Here is a 17,780-nt window from a genome sequence, read left to right as displayed (position 1 = left end):
CAAAAGCAAATTAAGCCCAAGTCTGAGGACTTTTATTGCATTTGGCCTTTTAAATTTAAAAAATTGAAAAATTCTACTTGTACTGTTGTACATTCTAAAAGCAGGTATAAATATTACACCCTCCATTCTAGAATTTATAAAATTCTAAAAAAATTAATAGTAAAAAAAATATTTGATGTGATAAATAAAAAAATAAGAGTGATTTTACTGGTACATCTCAAAATATGGTATATATTTTAGAAACAATTGCTTATATACCCTGAAAAATTTTCGACTTTCTGATTTACCCCTCTTAGAAGGGTAATATTGAAAATACCTTTTTACGTTCCAATCTATTTCAAATATACGTCTAGAGTTAAAATCTGTTAATGAACTCTGTTATTTCTGTGAAATTACTATTTTGCCCTTTCAAATATACCCTTTTACCATCACCGACTTTTCTTATTTGCCCTTAAAGTCATGGGCACAAAAAGTGTTTTAACTTTTGGTCTTTTCAAATACACCCCTCTACTGTCACCAACATTTCTTATTTGCCCTTAAGTTAAGGGCAAAATTAGCATTTTAATTTTTTAAAATTGTGGTAGATATTTAACTCACGTTTAACTCCAACATTTCTTATTTGTCCTTAAGTTAAGGACAAAATTAGTATTTTAATTTTTTTAAATTGTGGTAGATATTTAACTCATGTTTAACTTAAGTTAACTTAACAGGAGATAACTGTGGTGATATTTTGTAATAACGGTGGAACATATGAGGAGTATTTTAAAAAGAAAAAAAATAGAAATAAATCGGATATTTTTAAACGCATGAGGAGTATATAGGTAATTATCCCTATATTTTATATAAATTTCATCCAAAGTTCATTAATTCTCTACTTGTTACATCAATTTTTTTTTATTTTATACTAAAAACTATTTGAATTTTTATGAAGAGGTGTAAGACATACAACCCCTTCGAGGTGTCCATGTTTAATTTCTTAAAAACAATAATGCTATCCATACTGAACATTAGAGTGTAAATTTTACACCCTAGTATTTTGTGGTGTAAATTACTTTGCCATATCATTTTTTTTAAGTTCTAATTTTTTTCGCAATTTTATAAATTCTTGGATCAAAAAAAGTGTAAGATACACACACACAAACGTGATCTTTGTAAAATTAAGTTAATCATTGCAGGTGGCCCTTTTCTAAAAAGTGAGATATTTCTATAATTATAAATTTTCATACAGTGCGATTTTATAAATTTTTGGATCAACAAGAGTGTAAGATATAAATACGTAGTCCCTGTAAAATTAAGTTAAACATTACATGTGGCCCTTTTTGCGTTGTCAAGAAGTGAAACATTCTCGCAATTATAAATTTAAAGGGTTGTTTTACGATTTTCTTTTTTGGAAGGGGCTAAATGCAAAAAAAAGCCAACTATGAAGCGATCTCGATCTGAACAGCAACCAAAGCGGGTGCGTAAATCGAGCCCACGCCAAACCCTAAACCTAACTCAATTCGTCGATCGGATCCCTCGTTCTCCTCTTCCTCATCTCTCTCTCTCTCTCTACCAATCCTCGTACGATCGGTAATTGCTAAACTCTCCTTTAATCTCATCTCTACTCTTGTTTTTTTTTTTTGATAATTTTGTGCCTTTTTTGGGTAATTTAGTAAATCCAATTGGTTCATTTTTCCTTCTACTTTCTTCGTTTTTTAGGGAATAATCTCCTTTTTCGTTCGACTTTTGTTGTTCTTATGTAATATAACATCGTTAAGGAGATCGATTCATTAGGGAAGTGTTATTTGTTGTTAGATTTTTCTTTGTTGGGACCAAAGGTGGGAATTTTTAGGGACTAAGGATGTTTGAGCGACATGGTTGTTGGACTAGGTCAAAATTTCTGCTTATACAGTTGCTATGGATGGATTTTAACCCTTTTTTTCTTTCTTTTATGAATGCTTGTCATTTATTTAACTTTAAATCGTACATGAAAGGCTACGCAATAGGTTCAAGAAGGGTTATCTAATACATGGCAATTAATATTATTGAAAATGAGCATGCCAAAGATTTTAAGAGAACATAGATATAGATATGGATATTGATAATAAGTTTTAATTTTAATATAGATTTAGATGTTGATCTGACCAAGAAGCCAGCAGTGGTCTTTTTGACCTTGCTGGAGCTTTCGTGGACGTGCTTTTTGAGTAGAGCTGTTTGACAAAATCCTAATGGCTTCTTCACGACACTACCCTTAACACCCTTCCAACTGCCGCTAAAAGTAGAAGCTTCGATTTGGAGCTTTTGCTTTGGGACATTTAGCTTGCTGTCATGGTGAGAAGTTCCATTATTATTGTTTGCTTACCAATTAGTTTCTAATTTTCCAGCAGATTAGTTGTTCCAAAAGTTGAGCTAAACGAGTTTAAGTTAGATTCCTTCATGCGCTTTCATATGAAAAGATAGTCCATTTTATACTTTGTCGGTGGATAGTCAATAAAGTTTCTACCTTTTGAGTCTGCTTGACATTCACGACTTTTTCCTCTCTGTTGCCGGTGGTTAGGTTATCTTGTTTCAGTTTCTGCTAATTCTCTCTCTAGTACAAAAAAAATCTTAATTTGCCCCTTTTTTCCGGCTTTAATATATGCAGGACTGATGATGTAATTGTGACTAAAAAATAAAGCAACAGTGCTTTTAAAAACCATTTGTGGCACAAAAACGACACTTCGAGATCAATTTTTGCATGGAAAGGAAGAGGAGCCGGTGTCCCTTTCTCAATGAAGAAATCGGCAACGAGCCAGTTATATGATATAGGAGGCTCTGGTGCCATGTCATCATCCCTGCCTGCTCTTCCTACTCCTTCGGAAGTGAGCTTCCTGAAACTCCCCGATTCACAACAAGTTTCAATGGAAAGGGAACTTAGCAGCAGCAATCCTCTTCCCCCTCATCGCGCACCTTCGCACTACAATACCGCAGTTGTTGGCCCTTTATATTCATCGGCTTCAGGGCCTTTATATTCAGCACCTTCCCCTAATGTTTCTTCATTTATTTCTCAACCATCAAATGCTGGAAATTTTATGGGTTCAGCTAATTTATCTCACACGGGAATATATCACCCTTCGACAAGTAATTACCAGGGAGAACCCCTTGAATCGAACTGGCGGCCGGATTCCGTCCAGGGCATTCTTGATTACTCAGATAATGTCATTGCTAGCGGTAATCAGATCCAGAGCAGTCCTATCATGGCCTCTGATGAACTTATCAAGCAAAACGAGTGGTGGAATGACTTTATCAATGATGATTGGAAGGATATTTACGACGCGAATGCATCCGAACCTCAGCCAAAGGTTTGTTGGTTTCAACATTGATGTTATTGTTGCAAAACTGAAGCCATTTCATGTAATTTTTTTTTTACGCAGATGCTCTCATTATCGAAAAGGTTAGAAACTTAAAACTTGTGAAAGATGAATAATTACCATTGCTTTCTTGGTTACAAGTTCTTAATTATTTTCTTTTTGGTTCTCTATGCAGTTTTCCAACCAAGAGTAAATGATTTTATCAAAGTTGCTATTTTAGTTGGGGTGTTGCCCTTTATATTGTTGTTCGTACTATTAAACAACAACTAGGTGCATAATAACACTAGTCTTTGGTAATTGGCCTCTTCCGGAGGCAACTAAGTATATTGTATGATGGTAGCTAGACGTAATTACATCCCCGCCTGGCTGGGACAAGATCATGGGTCAACGGAAAATTGTATGGTCTGAACCTAACAGGGCCTGGATTACTAGGGCTATTTTTAAGCAGCCTGGCCCAACAGACTAAAAGTGGCTCGAACCAGGTTGGGCCAACTAAAGAAATTGAAGGCTTGATGCTACCCAGAATTTTGTTCAGGCTCGGGTTTTGAGATATGATCTAACCTAGTACATCTGGTCATGTCTGGCTCTGTAAAAAAAACTTGGCTGGGCAGGACAGATTTTGTGGAATGGTGAATTAGGTATTTTTTTTCTCGGGTTTAATTGTGGCTTAATTCATAACTGGGTCCAAGTCTATTTCTCAAATATCTAATCAAAAAGTGAAAGTGTTTTATCGCTTTCTATTTAGGTTGTATGTCCACCATCAAATCTATCAATGCAGCAACCTGCAATTCCGCAATCAGCTCCATCTAATTCCGGGGAGCTCTGCACTGTTGCTAGTCCTTCACCCACTGCAAGTGCTCCTGCAGCGAAGGCACGCATGCGGTGGACCCCGGAGCTCCATGAAAGCTTTGTAGAAGCTGTTAATCAGCTTGGCGGCAGTGAAAGTAGGTTTAAAGTTTACATTTGAATTTTGAACTCTCTTCTTCTTACGTGTCTTTTTCAGATCTCTAATTTTGGCTTAACACTTCTATATATACATATTTATACTTCAGAAGCTACTCCTAAAGGTGTGCTGAAACTCATGAAAGTGGACAGCCTGACCATATATCATGTGAAAAGCCATTTACAGGTTTGCTTCTTGTCAATTTTTGCTGGACAATCATGTATTTTGGAGGCCATTTGTTTTTGACATATTTGCAAATATACCCTCTCACTAGATATAGTTTTTTTTTCCCCTCCTGCAGAAGTACAGAACAGCTCGATATAGGCCAGAGTCATCTGAAGGTTTGTATGTACTTAATACAGAAGTTCATCTTGTGGAGTACTGACACGGCTTCTCATTTTTTTTCATCTAGTGATGTAAATTTAATAAAGTTACAAAGTTTGATGTTGTTTTCCATTTTCATATGCATTTTGATGTCCCAGTGCGGTTACATTCTATGCTTGCTTCTAGGAATTATCTCTGACTTCAGCAGAAATGCTTTTCAAAACTTTTTTTTATTGTTCTGTAACTGCTATTATTTTAATAGTGAAGGAAATTGATCTGCAATTGGTTATCTCACTATAAATGCAGGTGCCTCAGAAAAGAAGGGTACTTCTCAAGAGGAGTTGTCATCTCTAGACCTTAAGACGTAAGTGAATTTCATACGTATAATAGCTAATTTCACAATTTGGTTTCTTTGTAAATTGCCTCTTTTAAGAGGACTTGGGGTAACGAATATAAAGTTGGTACTCTACTTCTTTTGTGAAAAATTATCATATCTTGAAGTTCAGCAACATTTTCATGCTTTTATTACAAAAGTTTGCTTCAAAATATCTTGTCCCTGTTGCTTGTAGCCATGTAAAGGATCAAAACTGAATACAGATTAATGTGGATTTTGCACCCAAAAAAAAAGGATGTGGTATGCCATGTAATAGCATACCATTATTCAAAAATAATACGTTAGTTTTTAAATTTTAGATAATTTCTTAATCTGCCAAAATAGAAAAAGGAGTCAGATAGCTGAGCGGTCAGAATGTGTATACAAGATAATAAGTGATCTTACAGTTAGGCAAATCAAGAGTACCATTTGCAGCTACACTTGGTAGTTCACAAAATATGTCAAGAGAATAGGATCAGCGCCACTCAGACATGAAAAAGTGAAAGTGAATGACATACGAGGGATTGTAATAATGACTTCTGAGACATTCTATTCCCAGCAAGATAAGCTGCTGTATATAGCCGGTTTAGAAATTGTGGATGATGACTTCTGAGACATTCTTTAACCTTTTTCTCATGTCCTATATATCATATGAATGTTCTTGGTCATGTTATGGCTGATAAAGTTCTAATTTGCTCCTTGGATTGTCTGTCATTTCTTTAATAGGAGCTTTGATCTCACTGAGGCCCTGCGTCTTCAGATGGAAGTTCAGAAACGACTTCATGAACAGCTGGAGGTACATTTCGTAGAATTTTTGTTCTGTTTTCTGTTACACCTACTGCTTTATTTGTTTAACTAATACCTACCTTTTATTAAGACTTCGAAGAAGTGCTGAGTTAAAGAGTAGCAATATAGGTTGGAAGTCAAATCCAATTGGAGTTTCCTGCTGTTTATGAAGTCCATGTGAAGCATGTTTAGTCATGAGTAGTCCACAAACTTCCAGGGGCTTGCACTTGAGCTCCAAATTTCACTCCGAGCCACGTTATTCTGAGATTTCTAAAAATTTGTTCGACATATTATAGTTTGCGCCACTTCTTTCGTATGTTCAGAAAACTGTGAAATGAATAACTTTCTTTCAACCGAAACATGCACATTCATGCCTTAAAAGTCCACTATCAAATTAGTCTTTTGATTGTACACAATCAAATTAGTTAGAAGATTCACATTATAATTATATTCAAACCTTGAGTTTTTCCCATTATGGAATATTATTTAATAGTCTGAACATATATTTTTTTTCCCTTATATCTCAGATTCAAAGGAATCTGCAACTCCGAATTGAAGAGCAAGGAAGGTGCCTTCAGATGATGTTCGAGAAGCAGTACAAATCCGGCGTCGGCAAGCCGCCTTCAACCTCTGCCGACCCATTGACATTATCTTCTGACCAATCGCATTCAGACACGAACAACAGGATCCAAGAAAATGCGCAAGCTGAGACGAATGATATACCTAGTAGTTCCAATTTAGAAGCCAAGAGCCCTCGGCTTGTGGGCGAGAAGAAGAAGAAGAAGGCAGAAGCCGAATCCTTTGATCAAGGAGAAAATACGACAGATGGGCCAAAGCTCAAGCGTGCTAGGGGCCAAGAAATCGAGCCATCATCGGCTAACTCGGAGCCTTAACTGATTTTGTTCTTGTTGGTGCAATTCGGTGCCGTTCTCTAGTAAATATTTGGAGTATTGAACATTAGGTGTATTAAGTGGGGGAAGCTGATTGAACTTTTCGGGAGACCAACAAACATGGTGGCATTTTCATGTATAAATGGGTCAAACAATTTCTTGACTCCATTTTAGTTTTAGGCAATAATGTAGTCCTAGGTTGTAGTTTTTCTGATATAGGCTTCCTTTTGTCGAGTTAATTTAAGATTTTGGAGGACAATTTCAGAAAGCTACTAGTGTTGTATGGCAAATTGAATGATATATATTGTTAACAAACCTTTGGCTTTGAGGGCTTATTTGGTTAGCTTAGAGCTTTTGTAAAAGTGCTGTTTGAGTAATCTGGTGGAAAATGCGCAAATGCTTTTTAGAAAAGGTACTTCAAGTAACTTATTGTAGAAGCAGAAATCTCGAGTCGTAGTTTTTAGCATTGAGGGCCCAGCATCTTCATGCAACATCAAACCTTCTAAGCCTTTTTACGCCAAAAATGTTCGATTGTTTTTAGTTGCAGTAGAGAAGTTGTTTCAAAAGCTGTTTTCGTTTTGTGTTTTTGCTTGTTGATCCTTTTTGGTCACCTCAGCACTCAAAGATTGAATTCATATGTGCTTGTTTTCGCTTGCTGTTGCTGCTGCTGCAATTTTATGGTGCTTAGGTTTTCTTGTCACTAGCTACATCCTCCTCCAATTTTATTAAATGGCTGGCCATTTACACTTTAACCTAGGTACAAAAGGTCAATTTACGATAGAAATTTCATGTTTTTCAATGGTCAAATACCTTAGTGAAAGATATTATAAAAATGTAGAAATAAAAGTGTTTTAAGTCAAAATTACATAATAAAGAGTTGCACTATGAGGATATTGCAGGATCTATCCATTCATTTTACATCAGGAAACAAAAAATAAAGACTTATAGTTCACTTTTAGATCTAACTTTTTAAGTTTTTTTTTTTTTTTTTTTTTTTTTTTTTTTTTTCACTTTTCAGTTCAAATAGTATGACAACTGCATCAACTCAATTTGTAACCTCTAGAAGGATGGGTATATATGAACCAAACCACCAAATGAGCATGTGGGATGAGTCCTTCAAAGCCGAGAGCAGTCAAAATACAAGTGCTTCAACTGTCTTGGAAGCTGATGCAAAGCTCGACAATAAGGTGAGGAATTGGCTTAAATGTTCTATCACTTCCTTGTACTGGAGTCATTCTTCTTTTAGCATTTTCATTGCATATTTTAGTACTTAACTTGCTATATCTGTTTTAGNTTTACCGACCGTCTCTAGAGCAAGTGGCAAAGGGCTTGGTGGTGGTACCCGAGACCCAAGTTCGAATCCTAGTTGATTCACATTTCCAGCTAAGTTTATTTTTAAATGAAATAAACGAAGCGGATAGCGTGCTACCTATCTTGTCACGCCCCGAGCCCGCTACCGATTTGGTCCGGTTCGGGCGTGTCGCACAGCTACTGGACGGACAGCACCTTCCCTGTCCGCTCAAGGCTAACAACCAGATTGTGTACAACAAGTTCCCAGAAAAATAACTTGAATACATACACAATCATACAACAACTAGCGAGAGCACAAACAGTACTGAACAATATGAGAGCAAGCATCATGAATAATACAACCATACAGGTGAATAAAGAGAGATACTTAGCTATTCTATTACATTCCATTCAACTTTATACATTTACTTACATCTTTGCATTCTTCCCAAAATGTAATTATACAATCATCCAAAATGCCTCACACCTATACATCATCTACTCTCAAGTATGTATATACAAGGTGAAACTCTAATGCATAAGGAAAAGAGGCTACTACTAGCATTAGGGCGCTATGCCCTTACCGCGATCCTCGCCGGGAGTACTCGCACTCGGACCTGCAACAAAGTTGGATGAGAACTACGAATAGTTTCCAGTGAGTTCGGTCGCCGACTCCGCCGATCTCCCCACTAAGTCTAAGCAGGCATAGAGAGACAATAGATAGATAGATAGGTATATGGAATTGAAAGCATTGACGATATTTAAGCAGATATGTATGCAAACATCTAACTATGCCTCAATCCAAGAATGAATGCATGCAACTAATAGTAAGGCTAACGGCCATCCTACTATGCTCAACCATAAAGCAACTCTCTAGATCACCCAATCTCTCGGCTAACCCGAGGGCAAGCTCTCAATCTCACGTGTGTAAGTCTCACAAAGGAGGAGACTAACTGCTCGATTACCCCCGAGACCGCCTGCGGACAGCTACAATGGTCCAAGGGCATCTACATTAGGCCCCCTTGAGTGACAATCTCCGGAGTACACTACCTGTGTGGAGCTACCACAACAGGCGCAGACAAGCTATGTGAGCTCAATCCGATCTCATGAACTGGGAACACCCTACCAACTAAGGTCGGTTTCATCATAGAATCAAAGTATCTAGTACTCAATCCCATAGTGTTTCAGAACTACACTAAGGTTCTCATGCCGCTCGTTCTCATATTTAATGTTAACTAGATGCCACTCGTTTTGTGTTCATTGTTAACTAGATGCCACTCGTTCTTATTACAATTCTCCAATACATTGGTTTACACTTTACTAGATTCTAATCCTCGTAAGAACATCCATCACATATAGGGTTAAACTATATCACGCTCAACTCATGCATACTAGGTTCAACGCTATATCCATAAAGCCAAGCTAACACTAGTATGCAATAATATATGACAATTACCATCTAGCACCCTATAATGCGATATTACAATATGCAACTTGATCGACTTAACAACTTAGACATAGGGAGCAGTTCAACTGCTTCGGGATGGACACCCCCACCTTTTGTAGTGCCGTAAAGCTAGAAAACTCGACGTCGCGATCCTCAGTCGCCGCCTCGACTCTTCGGGTCAATACGAACACTTGAGCGCTTGTTTCGGCGATATCTCCGCACTTGCTCGACGGATTGACGAACCGTCTTCACCAACGCATTTAGAGACGTAGCAATTAGGTTTACAACCCATCAAAAGAGATCAAAACCCTAACTTTCCCAAAACCCCAAATCGGAGCCCTAGGTTTGCAACAATGGAGAAATTCATGGTTCAAACCTTGGATTCAAGCTAGAACCATCTATTTAACTCCAATAGGTTTCATTCGAACCATTTCTAAAGCATAAAACCCAAGCTCAAAGAATCCACCATTGTAGGGTTTGAGCTTACCTCTAAAAGCTTCTTCAAGCTTGAGAGAGAGAAGGAAGAAGACGATCTTCTTCTTCTTCTTGGTCTTCCTCTTCTTCTTTCTCTTCTTCTCATTCTTCTTCTTCTTTCTCTTCTTCTTCTCCTTTTGTTTCTAGAGAGAAAGAGAGAACGTGTGAGAGTGAGAGAGAGAGAAAGAGGGAAAGGAGTGGTCCCCCAAGCCTCTTTTATGGGCATTTTGCAGAAAACCCCCCCTCAACTTTCAATTTATGAAACAGCCCCCGCTGGGCATTTCGGGCGTCGGGAACCGGTCTCAGCCTGAGGGACTGGTCCCCGGGAGACCGGTTCCCGAGAGTTGCCTCTCCGGGACTTAGCCAAATTTTTGGCCTTCGCCAATTTCCACGCATGGGGAGACCGGTCCCACTAACCCAGGGACCGATTGCATCAGCAATCCCCGCAACCACTAGCCTCGGGGACCGGTCTCTCCCTGCCAGGGACCGATCCCCGAGAGCAAAACTCCACCAAGTGCAGTTTCGAACTACTTGCTCTCGCGGACTCTTCCTAAAATGCACTTAGTGCATTTTAATCACTTTCGGACTTCCCGAAGCCTACACACTCGACAACTAGTCGATTCTAAACGAAATCTAATCCTCGGATTTTGAGAATTCACTTCCTTACATATCTCTCAAAAAAAAAAATTTAAACTTTTTTTTATTTAAACTATTTGAGTTACAAAATTTCGCCGCTTATATAAAATAAGCTAACTAAGTTAACTAAATAAATAGCACATTCAAAATTTTCAATATTAATTAAAATTAAATAATTAAATTACAGTCTATACCTATCTATACCTCTATACCTATACATTATTTCTTTTAAACTTTGCCACATGGCATCATTCTCTTTCTTTGTTAAATTAAATATGGGCTCCACCAATTTCTCTTTCTTTGTTTGAACCAAACCGGATTATTGGGTGCCACCTTGAACCGGCTCGAGTCCTTCAAATAATTATTTAATTTTTCTCTGTTTGTGCTTGAACCGAACCGGATCAACTTGCTTTATTGGACCAAATTAATTATTCTATATATTTCCGTCTTTGAACTAGATTTCTTTTCTAATTATCTGAACCGAACCAATAATGCTGAACCGGGTCAATTTACTTCATTAGATCGAACCAAACAAATTGCTCTGTATATTTCTGTCTTTGAACCAAATTTCTCTTTTAATTTATCTGAACCGAACCAATAATTATTGAATAAGAGTTCCACCCTGAAGTAGCTCAAGTTCTTTTTTTTTGCTTGAACAGAGCTAAATTTCTTTTTATTTGCTTGAACCAAACCGGTGCCCTCTTTCTTGCTTCGACCGAGCTCGGTCAAATCTATGCCATTTTTTCTCTTCTCTTTGTTTTTATAGAAATTCTCATTAAGGACCTTTTTTATAAAAAAAAAATTAACTGATATTTATATTAATTTATTATTAATATTGATATAAAATATGATGATAAAGTATATTTAGCAAACATGTAATGTCTTCATTTATTTTTAAACTGTCGACTCAGACATATAGATTGCCTATACGTTTGAATAATTTATAATTAATCAATATAAATTATTTAAAAATTTATAAAAAAATATCTCATTAAATATTTTTAATTTTTTTATTTTTTTGGCCGTCGCATCGCATGGGTTACTGCACTAGTGAATCATAATTTAGACAATTTCCATACACTTTTATCCAAANAAAAATAATAAAAAAAAGAAATATGCTTTTGTCGTCAACGTGTAGTGAGCCTACAGTCCACGTCACACGCACTTTTCTCCTTTTTTTCTTTTTCTTTTTTCCCTAAAACCCCCCTCGAAACAAAAAAACCCCCGAAAAATAAAATAAATAATAAAATAAGATTCCCATTCCCGCACTCTCCGCAGAAGGGAGAAGCGACGAAGCCCTAAACCCTAACCCTAAACAAACCCTAATTCTTTGATCGAGGAGGAGGAGGAGGAGGAGGAGGAGGACGAGATGTTGTTCCAGGTTGGGGGGCAGGGGACGCGGCCGACCTTCTTCGAGATGGCGGCGGCGCAGCAGCTCCCCGCGAGCCTCAGAGCTGCTCTCACCTACTCTCTTGGGGTAATAATCTCCTTCGATCCCGCTTCGTTTTCGTGTATTATTGGGTAATTTGATCGAGTTAGGGTCTCACTTTTGCTGAATTTTTGGTTAATTCCAATGATAAGGGCTCCTTTAGGTGATTTCTATGAAGTTTGTAATAAAAGAGGAAATTTTTAGTGATTAGATACTAAGTTGAGTAGAATTGGATGGCGTTTACCTACATGATTTCGGTTTTATCAGGCGGGGGTAGAGCATAATTTGAGTTAGTGCTCCATAGTCTAGTGATATTTTGTTTGATTTGATCGATTTAGGATTCAAAATTTGCTTCGTTTGTGTTCTTGTTACTGTTTCCTATGTCCATGATCTGGCTAATTCCACTGATAAGGGCTCATTTAGGGGATTCCTATGAAATTTGAGTTGTAGTACAAGAGGAAGCTTTTAATGATAATAGATGCTAACTGGAGGGGGGAATCGCAAGGCGTTTACCTAACTTAGTTTGTTTTTATCAGCCAAGTGCTTGTGTAAATGCGTGCTGATCCATTATTTTATGTGTGACAGGTGCTCGCTTTAAGAAGACCATTCCTTCACAAAGTGTTAGATTATGATGACGAATTCTTTGCATTATTGATGGCGGTGCTTGAAACTCACAGTTTACGAACAACAGGTTCTGCTCCACCGTAGTTTGTAGATTTCATTTTGTCTCTCTATATTTCTATTGCAAGGTTGCAACAATTTGAGATGGCAGGGCCTGCCAGATCTGCATCATGATGTTGAACTTGTTGGCTAGTTTATGTTTTTTATATTGCACCTTTGTTTTGCTCTTATGAGGTTTGTCGGCAAGTGTCGCTTATCTCGCGGCACTCTATTTATTTCTTTTCCCTTCCTCAGGATCTTGCCTTGCTTGTTATTGTTGCTATTTTCTGCAATGCATGCCACCAAAAAGATTGGTTGACTGCATAACGGTAGAATAAAATAAAATCCATTCAATTTTCACTCAGATCCGCACGAATGTGTGCTAGCTTCTTTTATGGCCGATTACTATAAAGTAAAGGACATCATGCTTGCTCGTCAAGAAGTTGACAAACGGCATTTACTGCACAAATTGATTGATGCAGTTGCTTAAGCACGCCCTCCAGCTGTACCATATTTCATAGATGATATTTCAGAAATCTTTTGGATAGTTGCTAACGATTGTAAAGAAGATCAGAAACTGGCTGTGAAACATGGTTGAAGCACAATATTTTTAATGTCAGAGAGTAATAGTAGAAGTACATGCTTCTGTAAAGTAAACATCACTTAAAATTTAAAAAATTGTGACTCGAGATCTATACCTGAGATGACTCCATGTTTAATTCTTTAGTGGTGATTGGAATCATTGGATCATTTTGCTCTTCAATATTCCTGTGGATTTTATTCTTGAATTTCATCAATCTATCAATCCTAGGATATCTTGCTGTGTGATGTTACTTTTAATCCATTAATTTTCTTTTGATAATTTGCTTTTTTCAATCAAAAGATTTTCAATCATGCATGTTGTGATTCTTTGCATTTTCTCCCTTTCAGATGCTTCTTTCTCGGAGTCCTTATATGGTTTGCGAAGGAGAGCAGTGAAGATTACAGCTGATAAAGGCACTACTTCTGTGGAATCTAGTGATAAAGTTTATAATTCTGGGCTGCGGAAGCATCAAAAAGTCCTTTCAGTTGTGTTTCTGGTATCAAAGTCTGCTTTTGGCTTTTAGCATTGTCGATATTTATTTTCCTTAATGATTAGACAACATATTATGTGATCCTCTGAAGACAGTTATTTCTTATTTCTGCTGAAAGTCATGAGTATGCATTAGTCTATCCGTTTACAGTTCAAATTACCCTATTTTTATTCCGGTGTGTGAGAAGAGAAATATTTTTTTCTTTTAAAATTGGTGTTATGTTTTGCTTTTGAAACAACCGTTATTATAACTCTGCATGCTAGTCTAGTGTCAGCACGGTTTGTACCGTTGTACCTGCTGGCACCTTATTTCTTTTTCTGTGAAAGCGGTTTTCATTTCTTTGCAATGAATTTTGTTTAGATAACGAAAGAAACAATTTCAAAAGTTTCAGCACACATATATAAGTTTTTCACTGAAGTAACTATATTGAGGGTTGTTTCTATTCTAGGTTGTTTTACCATATTTCAAGTCAAAGCTCCACTCTATCTATAACAGAGAAAGAGAAGCTAGGCTTCAAGCAAGTCTTTGGGGCCAAGATGATCCAGGACTGGACGAAGCTGGTTTTCTTCTAGATCAAGGAGAAACTTCTCATGCACAAGTTGAAACCACAAGTGTGGAAGTATCAAGTGTGACACATCTCAAGAGGAAAGTTATGGCTATTATAGGTGCTTGCTACCCTTGGATTCATGCCACCAATGAAGGTCTGCGGCTTGTACTAGTTTATTGCAAAACCTTTAACAGTTCTGTATGCGCTTGAACATTGGTTTACTCTTTTCATCCATACTCACAAATACCATATCTGATATGTTTAGTCTTAAAAGGCTCATATATAGTACCATCTCCATTGTATCTTAGAAAGCTCATATGCGTATATTACTGTTAAATACAAAACAGCAATCCAACAAGCTCATGCATGCTAGAATGCTACTAGTACACTGCACAATAAACTCTTTAGATTGCTACTTGGAAACTATTTCGAAATTCTCCACCATGCGATGTTTAAGACAAGTTAACCAACATCCAAGATAAAAGTTCGAGCCTACCTGCTTTGACTATTATAAACTTCTGTATATGCCCTTCTTAAACCTAACTCGTTCCTTCAGACATGAGCAATTACCATTTTGAGCCACTGCTATTTGAAAAGTATTGTCTTTGTGCTTTCATCTGAAGATAATAAATTGCGCTTGAATTGCATTTCCTCTCCTTTTGATGTTTTACAGAAATGGAACACAATATTCACACCCTGTAATTCATTCATTCTCTACAGGCCTGTCATTTGCTTACCAACTATTGTATCTTTTGGATGCTACTGGGTTTTATAGTCCAGCGCTACATGCACTTGGAATTCATGTTTGTCGTGCAACAGGACAAGAACTGGTATGTAATGTTTTACTACTAATTTATTGGCATATATCCTGATAATAGCCTTGAAGAAAACTGGCATATCATCTTCTACTAATGCTTGTTTCTATCAGCATTTATCTTTGCTGTTACTTGTTACTTTCACTAGAAGGTCAAGAAGAATAGAATATCAAAAACATTTACAAGATTAAAGCATCTGCTCTGCTCTGTTACTTTATTTTCAAACTTCTATATCTAGTCAACATGGTTGATTTTATCGTGTATTACATGAAATCACTATTTAAAATAAGATACAAAATGCATTAAATAAATTATATTGTGTATTGCTAGTTAAATTCTCTAGTTTTTACCTTTCCATGTCAAGGTAGATGGATACATCATCTAGGATTTCAAGGATTAGAAGTCGTGAACTTGAGCGGCTGCGTGGTCCTCCATGGTTGAAGGTGCAAATAACTTATTTTCTGATAAATTGTGGAGTACCTCTTATTTCGTGTTGTGAGGATTACTCAGCAAGCTGTCTGTGCCTGTAAGTAAAAAAATATGAATCATAGTATATTTGTTCCACACAGGCTGTGCAGAGAGTGCTTCTCAATTGCATATACACCACTTTGGATTATGCGCAAACTGGTTTAATTGCTGCTGTCTTCTTTTTCAAGGTTAGTGGGCCTTATGTACTTTTTAAACTTTAATAGGAGTATGGCTCAAAATAATCTGGCTTCGGCTTATGATTTTCTTTTCCGACGTTTTGATGACTTATGATTATTCTTGCTCCAACTCCAATGCTGTTATTCTTTCCTCTCTTGTTTGCTGTTTGTCCGAATATGTCCCACCAGGATAAGATAGCATCTCAGTTATCATTACTGATAGTTTTGATAGTCTGCTGTTGGATAAGTTACCAACAATGAAATGTAATTTCTTGCACTTGTGATTATAAAACCTTCTTGCTTTTGATATGGCTTTTGTGTAGTCAAATGCCAGATATTTTTCATCATGACGTACTTGACAAAGTCTGAAATCCACTTTCTAATGTGATGAATATAAAGTTGGTTACTTTACACTTGAAATATGACTCTTTGGGCATCTTATGCAGATGATGGAATGGTGGTACCAATCCGCAGAAGAAAGGATGTCAGCACCAACTGTTTATCCCCCGCCTCCTCCACCTCCACCTCCGAAGGTGACTTAAATATCATGGGCTCGTTTTGCAGTGAAGGCATCATATATAGGCCTTGTTTAGTTACATATGTGCTTATTTAATATATATTCCAAGCGATTGAATGTGCTGGTGGATGACAGGACTGTTGCAATATTTTACATCGTTGATAGTTACCGTTTTGCTTTTTTGGTTTCTCAAAAAGGTGGTTGTCTAGTTAACCAACAATAACTATGACAGAAAATTCTAGCTTGCCGGTACAATCACTTGGAACGAATTTGAGTTTTTTTTTTTTTTTTAAACAATGTAAGTGTATCGAAACGATGCTCTAGTAAACGAGCTGCTAAGAAGCTCGAGTTGAATGCGATGTTTTTATGTTATCTCCACTGAATTCCTCAAAGCTAATCAATTCAGTGATGACTCCCTCTATTCTGATATTGTTTGGTGATGAACTTCAACCGCAGGTTGCTAAGGATGGAATTCCCTTACCACCGGATAGGACATTGTGTCCTCTATGCTGCCAAAAACGAGCCAACCCATCGGTTCTTGCCGTTTCCGGTTTTGTTTTCTGCTATAGTTGCATATTTAAGTATGTATCACAGGTAAAATCTCTCAACTTTTTGACATATTCCCCCTTAAATGGGATGCACATGTTCTCTTCTCCCCCCTCACTGCCTTTTCTAATGTGGTTTTTTCTTTTTTTTTTGGGCTGAGCAGCATAAAAGATGCCCTGTCACATTGATGCCTGCAACAGTTGAACAAATTAGGCGGCTGTTCCATGATTTGTAGCTACATATATCATGGACATTTCAAAAGGAAAAAAAAGCACCATCAAACATATGGGTTGCATCAAAAGCCAAAATCGCGCGTGAAATTATGTGGAATCTTAAATCACTTCGTTTTGCGGAGGGCCTGTGAATTACTACCAAGTTCCAATATCAACAGATGGTTTCCGAAAAGTGGCATTTTGTATTCTTTCTTTTTTCTTTTTTTTTTACCATAAATGCTTTTCAAATAGATCAGTTCTGAAGTTGAAGTATTTATGGAGCTCGTCTAACAATCTCTGCTGGCAACATATGCTCATCACACGTTGCCGGGTTAGAATCAAATTGTTCATGGAAAATTATAGTGATTTAGTTACAGCAACTCCACATAATGTAAGAAAGTATTTAATGTAATCATTTTCACCATTCTGGTTGACAATAAAGTTTACTTGCTGCATTCGTGGTTTTCTTAAGTTCTGGTGCAAAAGGAACAATTTAGGTTTCTTTAAATAAAGTGGAAATTGAATTATAAAGTTCTTATTCCGTGTTGCTTATGTAAGCATTCTCTCTGGAGTATTCAATTTGTGTCCAGTAATTTTGTTTTGCCTATCACTTGGTCTCTTCTTGCTTTTAAAGAGGGACTTGCCAGGGGCCTTTTTCATTTCAACAGTTGTTTTCTTAAACTTTCCATTTTATTGCTAGAGATAATATCTATTTATTTTAGGGTAAACTTCAAATACCCCTCATGTGGTTTTACACTTTCTCACTTTAGTACCTTGTAGTTTAAAGTGTACTAAGTTAGTCCCTGTGGTTTTACACTTTCTCACTTTAGTACCTTGTAGTTTAA

At 37.0% G+C, this 17,780-nt stretch overlaps 2 protein-coding genes and 1 long non-coding RNA gene across 4 annotated transcripts; 2 read left to right on the top strand and 1 right to left on the bottom strand.

Annotated features, from left to right (window-relative positions):
• On the top strand, nucleotides 1,441-6,993 carry LOC109714166 (protein PHOSPHATE STARVATION RESPONSE 2-like). Of its 2 annotated transcripts, XM_020238633.1 has the most exons (9): nucleotides 1,441-1,569; nucleotides 2,106-2,310; nucleotides 2,624-3,320; nucleotides 4,075-4,273; nucleotides 4,382-4,458; nucleotides 4,574-4,613; nucleotides 4,903-4,960; nucleotides 5,696-5,765; nucleotides 6,283-6,993. In XM_020238633.1, the coding sequence occupies exons 3-9, from the start codon at nucleotides 2,751-2,753 to the stop codon at nucleotides 6,646-6,648; spliced, it is 1,380 nt and encodes a 459-aa protein (XP_020094222.1). In that variant the 5' UTR covers nucleotides 1,441-1,569; nucleotides 2,106-2,310; nucleotides 2,624-2,750; the 3' UTR covers nucleotides 6,649-6,993. The 2 variants fall into 2 exon arrangements, with proteins under 2 accessions (XP_020094222.1, XP_020094220.1); XM_020238631.1 differs by lacking the exon at nucleotides 2,106-2,310.
• Nucleotides 8,519-9,905, bottom strand: LOC109713892. The gene is made up of 3 exons (XR_002217203.1): nucleotides 9,870-9,905; nucleotides 9,493-9,628; nucleotides 8,519-8,552 (listed from the first exon to the last, which is right to left on the bottom strand). It is a non-coding gene; the product is annotated as an uncharacterized LOC109713892 (long non-coding RNA).
• Nucleotides 11,723-17,390, top strand: LOC109714559 (peroxisome biogenesis protein 12). Its single transcript, XM_020239237.1, has 10 exons — nucleotides 11,723-11,969; nucleotides 12,507-12,612; nucleotides 13,512-13,660; nucleotides 14,103-14,355; nucleotides 14,922-15,031; nucleotides 15,385-15,459; nucleotides 15,586-15,672; nucleotides 16,107-16,193; nucleotides 16,634-16,771; nucleotides 16,887-17,390. The coding sequence occupies exons 1-10, from the start codon at nucleotides 11,862-11,864 to the stop codon at nucleotides 16,956-16,958; spliced, it is 1,185 nt and encodes a 394-aa protein (XP_020094826.1). The 5' UTR covers nucleotides 11,723-11,861; the 3' UTR covers nucleotides 16,959-17,390.

Source organism: Ananas comosus, linkage group 8, assembly GCF_001540865.1.
Source record: "Ananas comosus cultivar F153 linkage group 8, ASM154086v1, whole genome shotgun sequence".
Lineage (NCBI taxonomy): Eukaryota > Viridiplantae > Streptophyta > Magnoliopsida > Poales > Bromeliaceae > Ananas > Ananas comosus.
This window is presented reverse-complemented; position numbering and strand designations above follow the sequence as displayed.

Bases quoted from the DNA above. Each gene is read 5' to 3' on its own strand.
- LOC109714166 (XM_020238631.1), top strand. From the start codon at position 2,751: ATGAAGAAATCGGCAACGAGCCAGTTATATGATATAGGAGGCTCTGGT. The intron at 4,274-4,381 runs GTAGGTTTAAAG...TTTATACTTCAG, and splicing joins TCAGCTTGGCGGCAGTGAAA to AAGCTACTCCTAAAGGTGTG. The intron at 5,766-6,282 runs GTACATTTCGTA...CTTATATCTCAG, and splicing joins GACTTCATGAACAGCTGGAG to ATTCAAAGGAATCTGCAACT.
- LOC109714559 (XM_020239237.1), top strand. From the start codon at position 11,862: ATGTTGTTCCAGGTTGGGGGGCAGGGGACGCGGCCGACCTTCTTCGAG. The intron at 15,460-15,585 runs GTGCAAATAACT...TGTTCCACACAG, and splicing joins GTGGTCCTCCATGGTTGAAG to GCTGTGCAGAGAGTGCTTCT. The intron at 16,772-16,886 runs GTAAAATCTCTC...TGGGCTGAGCAG, and splicing joins TATTTAAGTATGTATCACAG to CATAAAAGATGCCCTGTCAC.